A 20,037-nucleotide genomic window follows, 5' to 3' on the forward strand; every position below is an offset into this window, starting at 1 on the left:
CCTGCGATTCTCCATGAAGGAAACACAAGTGGAAACATAGGGTAGTCTTCAGAGAAAAGGCTGAACTTGGTCCCTGGTATAATGTTTAACACTAGTGACTCTAAATGAGAGTGCAGCCTGGCAGGCTACAGTCCATGGAGTCGCAAAGAATCGGGCACGACTTAGTGACTAAACAACAACAATAACTTAAGCAAAGGAATTTTAATTTTTTTTTTTCTTTCAAGAGTGCAAGTTTTCAGAGTAGCACAGAATTATAAGCCTCGTAAAGGTGGGAGTCGAAGATTGTTTTTCATTGTGTTTTTAAATGAATATGTTATTTTAAAAGGATGTTTCCATTATACCGTTAGTTTAATAACAGTTCTAACTTCCTTAAAGAGAGTTTGAGATTTTGATAATTTTTAAGATTAGCAACTGGGAGAACATTTAATACACTGATTTAAAAAAGAACTACAAAATTATATATCTAATTTTCTTTTTAAATTTCCATAAGAAGAAAAATTAGAAGGGAACTTTCATAGGAAATTAAAATGATGAATGTTCTTGGGTTCTGTAACTATAGGTAATTTTTCTTTCTTTTTTGGTAGTACCTAATTTCCCTTATTGTTATATTGATGTTATTTATGCAATAAATACAATACAATGATGGGAGAGAAAGCTTGTGATTTGTAATTTACAGTAAATCTCAAAACTTCTCTTACTCTGGCAAAGCCTCTGCACCTGCTGTTTCCAGTATTTGATCTTAACCTCCCAGCCTCTGAAGGTAGGAATGGGAGCGACATCACTGGAACCTGAAGACAGCTTACAGTTCATAATCAAAATGGTACTTCCAGAAGGATGACATTGGGGCACTACAGGATTTGTAAATGCCTCCAAGCACCATCCCTTCCTTTTTGCCCCACAGAATAGCAGAGGGTTTAAGAACAACTGAGGGGACTTCCCTGGTGGTCCAGTCGCACAGACTCCATGCTCCCAATGCAAGGGGCCCAGGGGTTTGATCCTTGGTCAGAGAGCTAGATCCCACATGCTGCAACTAAGAGTTTGCATGCCTCAACTAAATGTTGTACATGCTGCAACTAAAAATTCCGCAACTAAGATGTGGCACAGCCAAATAAATAATTTTTGGAAAACTGGTGCTTGACTGTCACGTATGCCTGAGTTTGAATCTCCTTTTTGTCACGTACTAGATGTGACTTGGGCCAAGTTACTTAACTTCTTTGGGCTTATGTTTATTTATGTATAAAATGAGATAAAAATGAAATCTAGGGACTTCCCTGGTTGGCTGAGTGATTAAGACTCCGTGCTCCCAATACAGGGGCCTCAGGTTCATTCCCTAGTCAAGGAACTAGATCCCAAATGCTGCAACTAAGAGTTTGCATGTTGCAACTAAAGATCCCGCATTTCACAATACAAGTAGACCTGGCATAGACAAATAAATGAAAACAGATATTTAGAAAAAATGAAATCTATCTCATGGAGTGATAATGAGGGTTAATAGAGTAAATCTAGGATAAAGAATGCTTAGTGAATTCTCATTAAATGTAGCTATTTTTATCCTGCTTGGCTCACCTTACTTCTTACTTTGGAGCTTTGCCGGAGCTATCTTCTGGGCATCTTAATTAATTAATCAGTTTATTTTGTGTCCATAGTTGACACGAGTGACCAGCTCAGTTTCTATATGCTGTGCTAACATGAACTCTGCAGATGAGGAATCATCTGCTACTTTGCTAGAAACTCCCGTCTTTTTCCATATCTGCTCATTGAAGTAACCTTCTTCTTTCACTTTACAGATATATGTACTGCCCTGTCTTTTTTCATATCTGCTCATTGAAATAATCTTCTTCTTTCACTTTACAGATATATGTAATTGACAGCGCAGACAGAAAAAGATTTGAAGAGACAGGTCAGGTAAATAATTGTTCTGTTGAGATATTTCCCAAACAATTGGGTATTCATTAATCCACTTGGTAAATGTATGAGATTGAGGAAAAGTATTTTGTGTTTAACCTCTGCAGTTTAAACAAGACAATCATTCTGGCAAGCAGGCAAAATACCACTTGCCTTAAAAGAAATTAGTTGAGAATTCTTCAAACAATTTTTCGTTTAAAGGCTTTTAGTTTTAATCAAATTAAATAAACAAGATATAAGCAAATGGAACTTATCACCATGCCCAAAAGCTCTCCAGGTTTCTTCCCAGGACACAGAAAAGTGAACCCGAGGGACAGTTCACCTATCATTTCTATGTTCACTTTTTTCAATACCAACTTAATTGATCCGAGGGTAACTTGGACAAATTAGAAGGTGTGGGAAGAAATATGCAAGCCAAGACTAAGCTGCTCTTCTTTCCAAGCCAAGAGATAGGTATACTTTGAATATGGCTTTGAGTGCAGGGTGCATGTCAGCGTGATTACATGATACAATTAGCAAATGCAATTTTACATAGACACGCAGCGGATATAGACCATTTTACCCAGGCTGAGTGCACTGATAATAAGTGAGCAGTAGCATGGACGTCTTTGGGGAAGAGTGCTTACATTTTTACATTTTAGTACAGCCGTTGGCCAGTGACCTAAACTACCACACGTGGCCTTCCAAAGGTAGCAGTCCCTATGTTTATGTTCCTTTTCCCTGCAAATTAGTTTGAGAACTCTCCTGGAGACAGCCCCTCTCCCTTCCATACCTTGATGATTTCTGGACCATCACTCATGTGAACCAGTGCTACACGTGAGCTTGGGGCTGAAAGGTGTCAGACGGGGATCTGCCCATCAAACCATCCAGTTCTCTCTGACAGCTCCAGTGTTTTAAGTGGCTAAAATGTGGGTTGAGGGGGGAAGGGGTGAGTCCTGGCTTTTAGGTAAGTATATACCTTCTCCTGGACTTGTTGCAGACAGAATTAACATACAGTTTAGATCCCAAGCAATCACCTAAAACTCAGAGACCTTGTCAGATAGACTAATGCAGTTACTTTAGGATGTGGGTTTTAGGAAGTGTAATGCACACGCATGCATGTTTTAGAGACAGAGATTGATGAACCAGAATTATAGTCTCTAAAGCAACTGTCATTTTTATTCAAGTTTTTAAACATATATATGTATCTGTACATATATATATACATATGTATATGTGTGTATATATATGCATTGAAAGTTATTCACATATAATAACCTTGGGTAAGTTTTAAATGTCTAACCACAACTTTTGTTCTCCCTTGAGTTTCTCTAAGTATGATTTATGAATCCCCCTATAACAGAACTATCTTATTAGTAGGAGCATATGCAGATTCCTGGGCCCTGGCTTAGACTTTCCAAAGTCAGCATCTTTGGGGTGGGCCCAGAAATCTGCCAGGGGATTCTTCCACAGCCTCAAGTTTGAGAACCACTGCCCCTGAAAGTTGCTAGTTGATCAGCTTAACTTTTCTTTAGCTTCAATTAGAAGTGCATGGTTAAATATCATAGATTTCGTCCCCCCCCTTCCCCATCTATTCCCCAAATGATCCAGGAACTAGCTGAATTACTGGAGGAAGAAAAGCTAAGTTGTGTGCCCGTGCTCATCTTTGCTAATAAGCAGGATCTGCTCACAGCAGCCCCTGCCTCTGAAATTGCAGAAGGACTGAACCTTCACACCATCCGCGACCGAGTCTGGCAGATCCAGTCTTGCTCAGCTCTCACAGGAGAGGGCGTTCAGGTGAGATTACCGGAGGGCTCGGTCACCTGGCAACCAGGGTAGCCTGTCTCATTGGTTGCACAGATCTAGATAGAAAAAGATATGAAACAAATAGCCTTTGATGGGCAGATGAACCATTCCAGGATGTGGAGGGCCTGGAGGCATCTGATTCTTTCCTACTTAGCAACCAATCTGATGTGGTTAACTGGTCCAGGAAAGCCAGAGATAAACCACCCCACACAAGCAACAAGCTGCCCCACTGTGGAGGAGATCGGAACAGAAGATTTCAAAAACGCTTTCCCAACTCTAGCAGTCTCTGATGACTGGGTTGAGGGTTTTGTGTTGCATCTGGTATTATGGATGCTAATACCAGTGCTGTGTTACCTTGCACTCTCAAGGTAACAGAGCCATCAACCACACACTAGTTATCCTAGAAGTGTTTTGTTTTTTTCTGTTGGCTATCTCCACTGCCCTTACGGTTGGTGTCTATTTCCTGCTGCTTTGGGTTGGTGTCCCACAGGGAGGCTTCTGCTGCCTAAGCCTTATACCAAGGAACCGTGTACCGGAAGAGCAGGCTCCCCTTCATTTGATATTAATTTGGGACAGAACACGATGGTAACCCAGACACCAGAGAGACAGTATCCTCAAAGAATGCTCAACAGTTGCAGCTCTGATGCTTCCTACCAAGCAACCTCAAACCAGTCAACCCTTGGAGTCAGCCCTCTAGGACCGCTTCTTGATTCTGAAGCCCCCAGTATGCCCCATATGCCTCATTTTCAACATCTGGTATACCTGCCAGGGTGGTGACCCAGTGCCATGAGAACGGGACAGTACTGCTCCAGGGTGCTGTGAGGGAGCAACAGCGTCTAGAGAGATGGTGTCTCCCCTCATTGCTGTAGGGCATGTATCTCTGGTGATGTGGCCAGTTTGCTTTTCTATGATCTTGGTGTGTTGGGTTTGATTCTCCATTGTTGTCCAGCAGCCTCTTTCCATTTCTCTCCTAACACTCTTCTTCCCTTTCCCTGGAGACATTTGACAAATTTGTCCGCTTTTATCTCCAGCAAATAATCACTTCCTAGAGTTATCTCACTTGTTCCATCTGTGCGCTGCCTGTTTCTTTCCCTTTGTGTTACACAAACTGCCAGGGCCCCTTCTGTGCTTTGCCGCTGGATCTGAGGGCAGACCAGTTAGCACACTCAAGCACCCCTGCTCCAAACCCTTCCATACCTGCTCTCAGAAGCTCTTCGTGTGTGTGTGTGTGTGTGTGTGTGTGTGTGTGATGTAGCCAGAGGTTGTTTCAGCTATGTCACTAAAAGGGAAGCTGGAGCTCTGTGAGTCTCTGAGGTTTAGGTTTGGGGAGGGGGAGGGGGCAGGTGTTAAGTCTCATCTATTTCCTTTCTTCTTTACTAGATTGTGGTTATAAAGCAATATATTCTTGGGAATTCCCTGGCGGTCCAGTGGTTAGGACTCCATATAGGGGGCCCAGGTTCGATCCCTGATCAGGGAACTAAGATCCCACAAGCCCCACAGTGTGTTCAAAAATAAATAAGTAAAGCAATATATTCTCATTGGAATCATATCAAAGTACTACATAAAATTAAAAACTAAAAAGTTCTTTCATTTCCTTTAATCCCACTCAGCAATGAAACTATCATTAATAGTTTTATTCTTCTCAAGTCTCCTCTATAAAATTACAGTCACATATATGGTTGTATATATCTTATCAGGTTTTGAATTAACTGGGTATTTTTCAGCTTAATTTACAAGTTGGTCCAACAAGTCTGTTACAACCCAGGATGTTTTTGAATAAGTAAACTCTGATCATTTTATTTAGCTTTTCACTTTTAAACAAAAATCAAGTTTTACCTAAAGTATTTCTTTCAATTGTGCGTAAGATGGCGCTCATGGGGCCTAGGGTTATTTTGGTGAGGGTAAGGCCCAGGAAAAGAAACAGCTTTCTTGTGTTTGTACAGATCACTTCAGCAAGAGGACTGTGCCTCTCTAAAATTGTTTAGAGCCCAAATATAGAAAGTAGAGGATCTTGAGTTTGGGGACTCTAAAGGTGGAACTTAAGAAAATAAATACATTTTGTATGCATACTCCTAAGAAAGTGGGAATTGACAGCTCTGTGATCTTTTTTCACTTGGCCAGAGTGTCAAAAGGAAGAAAAATCAAAGCTGGAATTAGCAGTGAGGCTCTTGTTTCTTCAGCCAGCCTTAGAGATATGAACAGGAGGAACTAGGGTCCCCTTGAATCAGCCTTTAGAGGAGCAGCATTCAAGTCAAGGGTGCTTCCTCAGAGGAGGTGGGAGGACGTGGTGGTCATTGTCTTCCCAGCCTCCACCCCTCCCGCCCTGGCTAGGCAGAGATGAGAATGGATTCCCTGCTCGCAGCTGTCAAACTGCCATAGAAATGGAGTTCCCTTTAAGCCACAGTATCTTCAGGCTGGGAAAGAAGCATGAGCTACCGGACAGAGGGTGGGGGCAGGCAGGAATCAAATCAGACAGTCCTGTGTGGTTTGATTTTGTTAGAAAGTTCTTCCCAGATCAGGGACCTTCAGCAACTAGGTTCACAGGAAGTGAGAGATCACCAGAGATCCAGCAAAGAACCATGAGCAAGAAAAATAATGATCTGATATGGAGGAGAAATAGTTTGAAGGTCACTTAATTAGTTTAGTAGATAGTACCATGGTGTATAGAATTGGGTAGTTAAGACTGGGATTTCAAGGTTAATGAGATTAGATTATGGTTAATAGAATGATATAAATTTAGAGAATTTAACCATTATTTGAAATGGGTTATTTAATAAAAATGTTAATTAAGAAGGGAATCTGCTGTCTATTGTCCTTTAGTGGCAACCTTTGGGGACTGGAGAAAGGTCGTGGAGTTGCCTGTGAAAACAACATTCATTGTGAGGCACTGATTGACCACGTCCCTCTTAGGTAATGCCTTTGACCTAAGCTCTTGCCCACTCAGCCAATTTCTTGTTTTTCATTTGAAAAAGAGTTACATAGAGTTCTTTTCCCTGCATTGCTTAGTTCAAAAGCAAGCCTTTTAATAACTTGTACTAATTAAGGCTTTAAGTATTCCTAAAAATGAAAGACTTTACTTTCAGACAGAGATTCTGTGAAAAAGTTACTTAAAATTCCTTAACTTCCTATCTTATCTTCCCATTCCACCCTCCCCACCCATGGGCGCCCCCCCCCCCAAGGCTGGTCAGCAATGGGCAGAGCTACCAAAACACTCAGTTGTGACGGTACCACAACTGGTACCACAGCCCTAATGACCCTGACAGAAAATGTACAGAAGTCAAAAAAAAAAAAACCACCTGGAATTTCTGTTACTGTTCCAGATATTTAAAAACAAGTGTCTTTTTACATTGTGTTTATGTGTATGCCTGATCAAATGCATTTGTGAAACCTGTCCTCTGCTGATAAATAACCCTTGAGTGGGTGAGCCGGAGGAACAGATCCGCTAGGTGAGGAGACTACTCAGGCAAGGAGCTCACTTCTCCTTAGCCAAGCAGTTTAAACACATGATTTGAGATTGTGGAAGTTAGTGATTCCTGAGATGGATTTCAGGTTCTTGTTCTACCTGATATTCTGATGGCAAATACGTGCAGTTGTTACAAGGAGGACAGGCAGTCCCTGGCTCTGGATGTGGAAATTGGCTTTTGCGGGCTTCTAGAGAGTTGGGCAATGGCACCCCACTCCAGTACTTTTGCCTGGAAAATCCCATGAACGGAGGAGCCTGGCGGGCTGCAGTCCATGGGGTCACTGAGTCGGACACGACTGAGCGACTCCACTTTCACTTTTCACTTTCATGCCCTGGAGAAGGAAATGGCAACCCACTCCAGTACTCTTGCCTGGAGAATCCCAGGGACGGAGGAGTCTGGTGGGCTGCCATCTATGGGGCTGCACAGAGTCGGACACGACTGACGCGACTTAACAGCAGCAGAGAGTTGGGAACCGGTCTTTGTTTGCCTGACTGATGGTGATGAGGAGGCAGCCCATCACGTAATTAAAGCAGGTTTTCAGGGGAAGCTGTCGAGAGCAGAACATAGGTAAGGGGCACTGAAAGCTGAAGGGAAGCATCAGTCTTGGAAACTCTGCCAGGGAGAGCCCCGTAGTCCAGAGGAGTGGTCAGAGAGACCCAGTTATGTCAAGCAGATGAAGGCAGGGTGAAGAGAAATGGAACTGTGTCCGGAGGGAAAAGCCATGGCCCCCTCTGGCAGACCCCCTTGCAAACATGGGGCAGCCTCCGTCTGCATCCAGGGTTGCCAGGGCTTCTTGTAAACAACACCTAACCCTGGGACTCTTCTCTGCTTTTCCCTGGGTGTCTGGAAAATAGTGAACAAAGGGTCTGGCTGAGAGCCAGAGAAAGGTGTAGAAAAATCAGTCCCTCTTCCACCTGCAGACCTGAATGTGAATCCCAAACCACAGCTCTCCCTGGTGGTGGTAGTTTCAGGTGTGTGAAGACATTGCCTCCCCAGAACATTGTGTGTGTGTGTGTGTGTGTGTGTGTGTGTGTGTGTGTGTGTGTGTTTAATTAAAATTATACTGCTTTAGAATTTCCTTTCAAAGCAGAGATCAGCAGTTTCAACCTGGGCTCTAACCTTAGTCATAATAGAGATCTGCCTACACCAGTAGCCTCAAGCTAGCAGAAGGTTCTCCTGGGTATCGCTCTCCATGCCCCCACCTCACGTCCGTACCTTCTTTTCACATCGCTGCCACATGCCCTGTCTTCTCCAAGCAGGAGCCATAATCCAGCTCACAGAGCTCTCACCTTCACAGAAAGGGCCTCTGGCCATCTGAGTCCTGATGTGTGAGCTGTCCTTCAGAGTGCCTCATAGATGAACTCTAAACATCCACTAGCCCAGGTTCTTATTTTTGTTTTTTTTCCTTGATCCGAGGGAACCTTTTCCTTAATATGCCAACAGAATTTCAATACTTTTTTTAAAATAACATTTACAACTTCTTTCTAGTCCTGGTTCAGTTATTTTTGACTCCCAGGGTGTATGAAACTGCTTATCTGCAACTCAGACCTCAGGTTTATTTTTAAGTTTTCAACTCTCTCTGTAGACTAGGAAAGCAAGCTTGGGCCATGCAATTTTGCTACCTCTCTGGGGCAGTGCCTTTTGTCACCAGAAAAAGTATTAATAGCAAGCAATATTTTATGTATGCTGCCTCCAGCTGCTCCTTGACCCTGGGGGCCCAGTGGCACAAAGGAATAGGCTGCATTGCTCAGCACGGGCCTGAGCAATTACTGATGTGACGGTGTAGTCCTCATGGCATTAAACAACCAGGCCCACCCAACCATGGCTGCCACTGCTCCCTTCCTACCACTGAGCAGTGACGGATGCATTGCAGAGAGATCAGAGTATGAGGGGTGCACTCTTCCCATAGAAAGGGCATCATGCCTTTAATCCCGAAATGGAGAGATCTGTGATCAAGTAGGTTTCCACCCATGTGGTTAGGGGCCACCTTCCATTTTTCCCAGTGGTTAGTAGGGAATAATCCCATGACATGGTAGAAGTTATTTCCTCTGCAAGAGGCCAGACAAAGCTCAGTATTTCAGGTTCAGTGTCTCTCCTTAGTCTCTAGTATTGAATTGAAGCCAATCAATTCAAATTCAGTTTCAGCAAGGTTGGTCAGGGGAAGGTGCAGTGGAGGAAGAAAGGGAGGACTATACCATGAGATTGTCAGCCCTGTGAGGAAGATCCAGTTTGCAGAAATTTGGTCAAACCAGTTGACAGTAAAGGTTCAACCCTTAAACAAACCTATAAGTTCATTTCCTTTTTTGGAGGCAGAGCAGTAGCCTGCTTCAGGTAAACTGTCACCTTTTTCTCAGTCATCTGTTTAAAAGAAAATCAAAGCCTTGCTAAATTAAGGCCAGAGTGATATGGCTGCTGATTTAAGGTTCCTCCTCTTGCAATGATGTTGTCTCTAAAGAGAGAGATTCCGCTGGAGATGGCAGGCTTGCAGAGAGTTAATATACTGGAATCATGCTGTGAGATAAAAACGTAGGATTCCACAAGTATCCGTACCTGGCAGCCTAGGAATCTTGAGAGGTGAGTGGCCAGAAGCAGCCTCTGGCACCTTCAGAGCTGCAGCAGAGCCCGCCGGGTGCTTGTCTGGGGCTGTTCCATCTCATGCCCCTGTGTTCAGCTGAAAGTCATAAGAGAAAAAACTGCAGTTGCTCCCTCTGCCAACTTGAGGGTAAGTGCAGCTTCTCCCTAAGCCTGAGGGAGAGCTCCTCCCCTGGCACTTGCCCACAGTCATTGAGAAATGGTCAGTGGTGCGCTAGCGCGGGCACTGGAACTAAATTGCCTGGGTTCACAGCCCGCCTCTGCCACGCTTTCTTCTGTGCCCCCATTTCCTCATCCCTAAGTAGCTACTTCACAGGGTTGTTACAGGGATTAAAAGATATCAATTAAGTGTCTGCTGCTGGGTTGGGAAGATCCCCTGGAGGAGGACCATGGCAACCCATTCCAGTATTCTTGCCTGGAGAATCCCATGGAAAGAGGAGCCTGGCAGGCTATGGTCCATAGGGTCGCAAAGAGTCAGACACGACTGAAGTGACTTAGCAGGCAGGCAGGCCAGCCATCATGCGAAGTTCTGTAAACACCACCCCAAGCCAGTCTGGCATGGACCCTCCCCTTAGGAATCTTTCCTTGCCAGTGGGCACCTTAGAGGTAACATCCTTGTTGACTGTTGCCTCCCTGACACCTCCCAGCTCCAGTTCAGGTTCTCCTCTGGGCAGTAACAGGAAAGGCACAAACCCCCAGCTTCCAAACACTTTAGATGGCGCAGCCTTCCCGAACCAGAGCAGAGGTAAGTCTCCCCAGCTTCCCACACTCCAGGTTGCAGGAAGCAGCTATGGAAATCCACCCCGACCCCTGCCGCCAGCAGGTCAGCTGGTGGGGCCCGACCTCTGAGCGCCCTCTGCTGGCAGGACTGGGGCTCTCACACACACATCTGGAGAACACTGCCCCTCAGCAGGGCTCCCCATTTAAATCCTCTCTGCCTCCATAACAGATACCCAGTAGAAAGCTGCCCCTCACCCTCCATGTTCTGCCTTGGGTTCCTGCAGCTGAGTAAATATTTTTCCTATCTCTTTTAGTGCATTCATGTTGAGTTACATACAATAAAAGAAGCCCAGCCCCCTCTGTAATCAGCCATAAAACAAAAGGGAAGACAGTATTCAGTGGGAACACTGCTCTTGATTTCTCTAAGAAGATGATTTGATAAAATATTGCAAGTCTCTGTAGAGCAGGAAATATTGAGGTACGCACCTTTGATGGTGTTTGTGCGGGTTCCTAAAGATGGAAAGTGCCTCGTAAGTGCTGAGCTATTCACCTTTGAAGGCAAAGAGAAGATGGTTATCTTATTCATCCCTCTTTTATTTGTAAAGTCTTTTTTGTCTCCTTGCAAGTGATCTTTTTTTTTCTTCCTGGAAACCAATTAGCTCCTAAAATTAAACATCCTTCTCTTTAAATTAATCCTTTTCATAAAAATGGTCTTAATATTGGCCTCAGGTTTTCAGAGTAAGCAGCTGACCCAGTTGTAATCAGAGTCCACCTTCTCTCACCTCGCCATCTCCCCACCCTGGTCCCCGCTGCTGCCAGGTTCTGTCCACCTTTGTGCGGTTTTGTGCAGTGGGCCATGGCCAGCCTCCTCTAAGGTCTGCTCTGGGACAACCATCAGATATTCTGCTTCTCTTGACCAAGTGCTCTGATGGCAACTGGCAGAGTTTTAATCACTGTAAATTCAGGTTATGGTCAGATTAACCAGGAGATAGGATGCCTGCTGGTTGTTTTGCCGTGATGTATTGTTTATGGGATTAATGCGCCGAATGGCCGAGGGTGTCAGCTGATATTTATTACTGTAAGCTGTCTCAGCTGTTCAGGTTCAACGACTAGCTCCCTGGTCACAGGAAATGCAGCGCTCTGAATGTCATGTATGCCCTGAGATGTCCGTGTGTGACAGAAGCAGGGGAAAATGACGGGGGTGCCTTGCAGGAGCTCCTTTGATTTTCTTCTGGGCTTCTGAGAATTCCGCGCACCTCTGGGTGTCACAGAGACTCTGGGGAAAGGGTGAGCATTCAGGGATGGCTCCTAAGGGGGTTGAAAAAGAGGTCATCTCTGGTGGGCCTGGCATCCACAAGATACGCCACCTGCCAGGTGGCTGTATGTAGACATTGTGTGGGTTTTACCTCTGTCCTCCTCCAGCCTTCTAAGAGAGGACACGTTCAAGGTTACTGTGCCTCTAAGGGAACCTTCTCCCCAGTCCATCTGCTTGGTACTGCTTAAAGCTGCAAGAACCAGGCCAGGCCCCTTTAAACCTTCCCTGGTGCTGCACGGAGAGAAATGAATACACATTGCCCCAGTGTGTGTCTAGTAACGCTCACTGCAGTTGGTTTGTTTTTCCAAAAAGAAATTTAATTTAGCCCAAGTGTACACTGTCACACTGTAAACACACCAGGGCACCAGAAGGGTGGCTTATTATTGAATTTAATGCCCTAGCAAAGGTCAGCTTTTAGAAAAAGCCAAAAATGGCTGGAATCTGTCCTGATAGCTCCTCAATCAGGCCTGGGATCCAGGCAGATGTGTTTATTTTTTCAGAGGGAGTTCCTGAGGACCCATCTCAAGTTCAGGCTCTTGACACTCCCCCTCCCGGCTCCCTTCAAGCTCTCAAAGGCCTCCCCACTCCTCCCTAGGAGGTCACTGTCCCTGGTCACCCAGGTGGGCCCCTGGGGCAGGCAAGCTCCATTGAGCCCGTGGCTGGGGAGAGAGGACCCGGGACCCTCTCTCTTTCCCCTTGAGGGCTGGAGTGTGTGGTGCCTTTCTTACAACTAACACTGCCTCTCTGCCCATTTCCCTTAAAGGACGGCATGAACTGGGTCTGCAAAAATGTCAAAGCAAAGAAGAAATAAAATCTCGATGAATGGAGATGCAGGAGCTGCGGGAGCTGAATTCTGTCCTGAAAAACACTAATTTGCTGCTTTCTGACCAAATGTTTTTCCATCTGTGTACAGCTACAGCTGTATGAAGAGAAGGAGCAACACCATTTAAAAAGAATCCCCATTCCAGCCGTAGATTTAACTGATCTCTGTGGTTCAGTATCATTTTTCAAATAAAGGAATTATATTATTTCCTCTGCATAATTGAAATAGTATTAAATGTCTCAAAGCACATGATTAGAAAATGAGATCTTTTAAATGAGCAAGAGATTGCACTGCAGTTTAGACAATTCCAGTGGGCTTTTTTCTTTCAAAAAAAAAAAAAATGGTGGGGGAGAGAGGAAGAGGAAGCAGCAGCTTAGGCTGTGGTCATTTATTTCCTGACCTGTCCTTACTTTCCCCCGTGGGTTTTGAAGCCAAGATGGTGTTTGCTCGTGCTGGTCAGTGATTTCTACCATCACCTGTTACCAGGGCTGCAGCCTGTCTGGGTGGAAAGCTGCAGGGGCCAGGGAGAGGAGGGGGAGGTGAGGAACAGCAGATGATTAAACCATCTTGTCCTGCAGGTAAGAGACTATGTAATCCTCACCCTTTGGAACGGGGGTAAAAAAAGCCTTTCTTGCAGACAAGTCACCACAGAAACATACCCCGTCCCCAACCCCCCAGCCAGCCACACAGGGAAGCAAATTCTTACCACTTTTGACTGTAATGACATCTGGAATGTAAGAAGAGGTGGGAGGTTTAATTCCAGAAAAATTACAAGGTCCTTAAAAAGCCCTCACATGGAGGGCTCAGGCTAGCGTAAACAGGCTTTCTCCAGTTCAATGGAGCAGTGAGCAGCCGACTGCAAGATTAGCTGCCTTCTCCACGGCCGTCCCATAGAAGGGATTTCTAAAGCTCAAAGAATTCTGTGTTTAAATGATCACAATAGGCCGCTGCTATCAGATTTTAAAAATAAATGCAGCTTTACCATGAACCCGCTCCACTGAGAAAAACCAGGCAGATCGATCTTCAGAAGAGATCAATTTTTACAGTGCTGGCAACTTGGTGGTGTGGGCTGCTCAAGGGTGGAGAGGGCTTGCTGCCGGGAGGAGCTTGGGTGGGTAGGTTTGCTGGGGCCTTGCCCAGAGAAGCCAGATTCACCCCAGCTCCTGGTCCCCTCAGCCTCTCTCCAGCAAAAGGTGTCCTCTGTTGATTGATCGGAGAGGAATGGCAGGAGATTTCTCCTGCCCTGTGTTGCAAATAGAGCTTATTTCCTTGAGCCTTAAGAAATCCCCAGCTTCAGACAAGGGAAGGTGGGCCACAGCATCCCTTGCCTTCCCAACCAAGCTCTGTTCTGGTGCCTGGCCTCCAGGGTTTTCAGAGAATAAATAAGAGACCATCCAGTGGCTGATGGGTCCCAGGCCAGCTGCTTTTCACATCCCAGGAGGCAGCCTTTCCCAAACCCACCAAGGCGTGTGAGCCGACTGAAGGGGTTGCTCTGGCCCCTGGCCCTCAGTTCCCAGCCTTTCTGGACCAAGTTGTGCCTGTGAGGCTGAGGGATGGCCCGCTTCAAAGGCGGTCTGGGGTGAAAGTCATTAACAAGGCCAGACATGAAAAGGTGCCCTGGAGTGGCTGTGGACAGACCTGTGAGGACTTGCAAAACAAAAGGTGAATGTTTTTAAACCACTGTGAGCTTGCTGCTCCCTGCAGCCTCCTTAGGCTTGTCTGTCTTACCCAGATGCCTTTGAAAGGAGGCAAAACAGAATTACAAGGGACCAGAAATCCCCCTTCTATCTGGCTGCAAATATGGCTCTAGCACGTGAAAATGTTTTTTCCCTCTGAATAGTGCAGCACGGATGTTATCTGAGGGGCAAAATGCCTGCTCTGAGGTCTGCGATTTGCGAATACAGCGATGTGGAACTTGGACTCTAGCAGTGGATGGTCTGTGAAATATTTTTGTCCTTTTACCACCAACTTAGGGAACTATTTGAAAGGGCCCCCCCCCCAGGGCCTCGGCCAGCAGGCCAGAAGCCACTTGCCTTCGTCTGATAACAGCCTCTGTGAATGTTCAGCTTTGCTTTTCAGCTAAAGACACAGAGACATTGTGTCAGGCTTTCATCTTCCCTCTGAGCCCTACCAAACCCTCCCGGGGCTCACAGGGTAGATGAGAGGAGCCTGAAAATCGCAGAGTTTGAAAGCTCACATTTGTAAAAACAAAATGCTTCTAAAGTCCCCTTTCCTCTCTCCCTACTCCCCCACCCGCCGCCCCCCGCCATGGAGGACAGAATTGGAAGCTAGAAGGGGGATGCTGGGTCTTTCCACTCCCAGGGAGTCTCAGTGGTGAGACTGGCTCTGGGCACAACTGCATCTGAATGTGCAGAGGGAGGGGAAAGGGGTGGAGGCCAGAGGGCAGGCCAGGCCTGGGACAGGGGCCCCAGGATGTGTGCTCAGACCAGCTGTGGGAAAAACTCCTTCCCCTCCCCTCCTCCCAACCTCCTCCGTGCGGCTCCTTCTGGCTGGCTTCCCCGAGCCCAGGGCAGCACACCCTTTCCCCTTCACTCTCCCTTGGTTACTATGGAAACAAGGGTGTCACTGATGTGGGCTGAGCTGGGGAACATGTCGGTGCACAGCTGAGAGTCAGCGATTATGGTGGCGGGTAGAGATGTGCCAGGGTTAAGGTCCGCAGCTCCCAAACTGCAGGAAGGACGGGGTCCTGCCCCCTCCCTCCCTCCTGCTCACTTCGCTCTCTCCTGGCTTTTAACAAATTTCTTTTATTCCCCTCTGGGCTAAAGCCTTGGCTATTTTTGCGCCACTCTGGGCCCCACCCTCGCTGTCGGCCGCTCCTTATCCGGCCTGGCCCAGAGGGTGACACTATGTCACCCTCGCCCAGGACTCGTCCCTTGATTCCCGTCAGAGTTTGCTTTGATTTCTCTTTCCTTCTCAGGGGCCAGTTCTTACTTCCTTTTATTTTTAGCTCTGCACTCCATGTGGTTTCAGGGTTCAGTCTGCTCCATCGAAAAGTTCTTTTTTTTTAGTCTCTTTTGAAAATGATAATCAAAGGAAGGGACGTGGTATTTGGTCATGTGGAAAATTCAATGTATAATTTAGACGTCTGTCAAAAACCCGACAAATAAAATTTAGCTGAAACGAAGGCAGCCTGGAAAGCGTCATGTCCTTTGCTAGAGAGGGGAGAGGGCTGCAGTGAGCTCGTCCTTTCAGAGGTCAGCATCTCTCAAGGTGCTTTCTGCAGGAGGGTGTGACACAAATGCCACCACCACCAATAAACATAACCCTCTATTAAGCCCTTCTCACACAGCAGACCCTTCATCGACGTCATGGGGCAGTGTTAGTCCCACTTTACAGCTAAGGAAAATGAGGTGCTGGCCTGGGTTAAGGCATTTGCCCAAGATCACAGAGTCATTAGTGCCATTGGAGCAGGAACCCAGGTCTGAAGGCAGTGGCAAGCTGCCACCCCACCCAGGACAAAGACAATAACACAGAATGGCCCATTGTCTCAGCCCCTAGCTTTCCAAGTCCACACCAGGGGTCTTCTCTGATCAGTGCTGCTGGCAGGGGGGTGTTGCGTAGGGGAGGAGGGGTCCCCTGTCCCAACTGTTGTTGTCCTCTGTCCCCACGGCAGCACAATCATAGATTTTTTGGTACCGTCCTTTGCACAGACAGAAAAAAAGGAGAAATTAGGAAAATTGGGGCTGCAAGGATGCTGGCAATTACCTAATACTATTTCCTTTTAGACAGGGTTCAGAGAGGGGAGTAGACTTGCCCAAAGCCACACAGTAGGAGGCAGAGTGGGCTCCGGTCCAGAGCTCTGCCCTCTGGAGAAGAGCTTGTCTTCCCCTCCGGCAGCCTCACTTCAGCACCCTAGAGACATACCAGCCTGGCTGGTCCCAAGGGCTGGCCTTTAAAGGCAAGCTGTTGGCAGAATAGAGGGGAGCTGGAGGCAGGGAGAGAGAAAGTCTAGTGTTGCCAGATAAATGGCAGGACACTCAATTAAACTTGAATTGCAAATAAACAGAGAATCATTTTGAATATAAGTACACCCCATGCACGATTTGAGACATAATACTCATAAAAAAAAGTCATTGTTTACCTGAAATTCAAATTTAACTGGCCGTCCCAGTTTTGTTTGTGTTGTTTTGCTAAATCTGACAATTCTACCCAGAATGCCCTGCTCAATACAGTGACAGAGAGATACAATTAAACTGTGTTCCCTGGACTCAGACCCAAAAATCTATCCTTGCCCATCCATAAATCAGCTCTGTGATCTTAGGCAAGTTGCTTCCTTTCTTGGAGTCCTGCCTCTTCATCTGTGAAATGGGACAAAAGTGGTAGGGAGATTGAAAAGAGATATAATGGCAATAGACGTAGATAGAAAGGAATAGCTAGCACATAGTAGGAACACTGTACCTCAGTTTCTTCCTGTAAAATGAGGTAATCACCTACCTTGTTGAATCTCCAAGAAACTAAATGAAGTTATGAATGTCTGGTGCAGAGTAGGTACTAAATCATTGGTAGCTATTATAATGACAGGCAAAAATTCTGGAGTCTAGGCCTTCCCAGGCCTCCAAGAACCTCTGCCCTCCCACACTGCCCCCCACGTGTTGCAAGGGCCAGTAGCCTTCCCAGAGGTGCTGGCAGCCCCCTCCTCTCTCCAGGGGGCTCCCTGGGCCACCCCAGCCCCACCTCCTGCAATTAGATTTGTAAGTGGGAACAGGCTCTTGTCAGCGGCTCCTGATTGGCTCCAGGCAAAAACACAGTTTAGCGCTCAGTCAAGCTGCATTTCAGGGCCTCTGTCTCTCTCTCTCCCCCCCACCTCCCCCTTAATTGCAATCTGTTCAGTAATTTCCTTTTCCAACACTGCAGAACACGGAGAAGCTGCAGCATGGGAGCCGGGCAGGGAGGAGGGAAAGAGAGCTCCTGTTCCCTGCAGTGAATCTGCTGGTCCAGCACTGTGTCCTGTGTCATGTCCGTGTGTGAGTGTGTGTGTGTCCAGAACCAGACGGACACGAGCATGTGGTGATACAGCCAACAACCAGGCCCCTGCAGGGTCAGACCAGGGCATCCACTTGTACCAGGCACTTGGCCGTTATCATTCATTTAATCCTTGCAACAACATTAATAACTGTAGGTGTTATCACTCAGTTTGAGGATAGGGCTCACAGAATTGGATTTACTTGCTCAAGATCACACCGGGAGAATGGGGCAGGGTCATGATTTTCACCTGGGCTTGTTTGACTGCTGGGCCCCAGGCCCGTCTCATGAAACCTTTCCCCCTTTTGGCTTCTGAACTCAGAAAAGGAGCTGAGGACTCCTGCACAAAGGAGCAGGGAGAGGTTTCTTTTCCCAGAGTGAATAGCAGTGTCCCAGGGACAAAAAGCCTTCAGTAAAGAAATGAAATATTAATGACAGAAAGGCAGAGAGCAAGCTGAGTCAAGGAGAGGCAAGGGTTGCAGGAGAACTCTGGTGGATACCTGAAGCTGAGAGCTGCAAGAGCTGAGGGCAGAACTACCATTTAGATCAGCAAACGACTCCTCCTGTTAGTCATTCACCGATTGGATCCTTCTGTAGCCCCACAGGGTAACCATTCCTACCCTTCTCTTCCAGTTGAAGAAACCAAGGTTCTCAGAGCTTAAGTCACTGACCTAGAATCACACAGCTAGGAAATGGTTTAGCTGGGGTTCCCTTTAACTAGAAAGACCATTTTTCTCCAGGGTGCCTTCTTGACTAAACACAGGAGCTGGGAACAGTGGGGAGCGGGGCTCCAGGAAACCAGGCCGAAGCCTACCTCTCTCTCTCTCACTTTGCCACCCACCTCTTCAGGATCCACAGGAAACTTCTGAGCCCAGAGGTGGCTGCTGCTCTGGAGGCCACCAGCAGAGGGGGCAGGCGGCGGCCAGGCCCCGCCCTGACAACAAAGGAAAAAGGCTGGGGAGGCTGTTACCCTTGGGCCTCCATTCTCCTCCAGGGCCCTGCAGTCCCCACCCAGTGCCCTGGCCCCAAAGGAGGAGAGGCGGGCTGCAGCAAAGTGGTAGAAGTCCCTGGAGCCCACTTAGATCACTGGAGGGCAAGAGAAAGGGCCGACTGCAGAGTCACACACAGACACTGCCCGCCCCTATCTTTGCCTTGTTAACAGAATGGGAATGCAAGTTCCTGAGACTGGACAAGGCTGGTATGCGGCCTCCTCACACCCATATGGGAAAGGATGCTCCCTCGACCCCACCAGGGTGCAAGTCTTGGCATTGGCTGAGGGCCCCTCAGCCGGGGCCAGTCATACTTATTACATCAGCCAGACCTCTCCCTAGGCCAAGCTCGCAACACTCACGTCACCAATGCAGTCCCCAGTCTCTCCTGGACGCCCTGCTCTGGTGAACCAGAGCCTGCCAGCCTCCCTTGCTGCCGAGAAGGCAGAAGCCTATGTCATCGCACCATCATTCCCAAGCCCCTCTGATTCTGTCTGGGCCCATGAGCAAGCCTGGTCTGAGCTTTGGAATATGAACGAGGCTTCCCTGGAGCCTCCAGATGACAGGGTCAAAGCAGTTTTCCTGCCTGGATGCTACAGATGGCATTAGGAGAGAAACAGATAAGGAGCTTGGGTTTGCAAGCAGCAGCCCATCCTGGGGCCAGGGGATGCCGTACAATCCAACCATCCCCTCAACTCCCCCAGGCATGGTGGGGGTGCAGCCTGGATTTCCTCCTGACTCACTCCCCAGGCCCCCTTCCCACCCTGAGACCCCCAGATCTGGAGAGCAGCAGGTTGGGAGGAAGGAAAAGAGGGAGGACGGGGCAATTCAGGGGCTGAGATGCTGATCCAGGCAGGGGGGAGGTGACTGCACAGCTGCAAGCAGCCCCCCTACCCCCAGCCTGTGAATGGGCACATCACCCCCTCCGGCCCGCCTGCCACCGCTCCTGAAACAGTTGGTCCTAATGAGCGCAAAGCAGGCAGGGCAGCTGTGTGCATTATCCATATGCATGGGGAGGTGTATATTTATCCTCACGTCCCACCCCACCCCGCAGCTGCTGCCAACCCCGATGCCAGGAGGGTGAGTGGGCACAAGCGCCCAGGCTGCTCGGGGCCCTGGGCCTCCTCTCCTGCCAGCCCTGCCTCCCCAGCCCACGCCCACAGCCTTCACTTGACCCATTTTGGAGGCAGAAGTTTGTGTGTGTGCTTGATAGAGAGAGAAAGCGAGAGTGTGCACACATCATTTCCCCAGTTGGTGCTTTTGATTTCCTCTGAAGTATCTTGATTGCGGACGTACAATGGCATCTTGCTGCCAGTGCTCCCTCAGCAGCTTCTGGCTCTGTGCCGCCGCCTCCTCCCCAGGGCCGGGGTTTTCTGCTGACTCTGGGGCCCACAACTGGCTGGCAGGGAAGGAGCAGGCCTGATCCCGGCTTCCATCTCTCGGCCTGAGCAGAGGGACCCA

The 20,037-nt window shown here is 47.6% G+C and overlaps 1 protein-coding gene across 1 annotated transcript in view; it reads left to right on the plus strand.

The window, feature by feature from the left end:
* Positions 1-12,820, plus strand: part of ARL3 (ARF like GTPase 3) — a 29,795-nt gene extending 16,975 nt beyond the window's left edge. The window contains exons 4-6 of the mRNA XM_081545025.1: positions 1,855-1,905; positions 3,496-3,681; positions 12,545-12,820. Of these exons, the coding sequence (XP_081401151.1) occupies positions 1,855-1,905; positions 3,496-3,681; positions 12,545-12,592 (285 nt within the window). The 3' untranslated portion in view covers positions 12,593-12,820. The remainder of the gene's footprint in view (positions 1-1,854; positions 1,906-3,495; positions 3,682-12,544) is intronic.
* The last annotated feature ends 7,217 nt before the right edge of the window (positions 12,821-20,037 follow it).

Source organism: Giraffa tippelskirchi, chromosome 2 (genome assembly GCF_054371585.1).
Source record: "Giraffa tippelskirchi isolate mGirTip1 chromosome 2, T2T-mGirTip1v1.2.pri, whole genome shotgun sequence".
In the NCBI taxonomy this organism is placed as follows: Eukaryota; Metazoa; Chordata; class Mammalia; order Artiodactyla; family Giraffidae; genus Giraffa; species Giraffa tippelskirchi.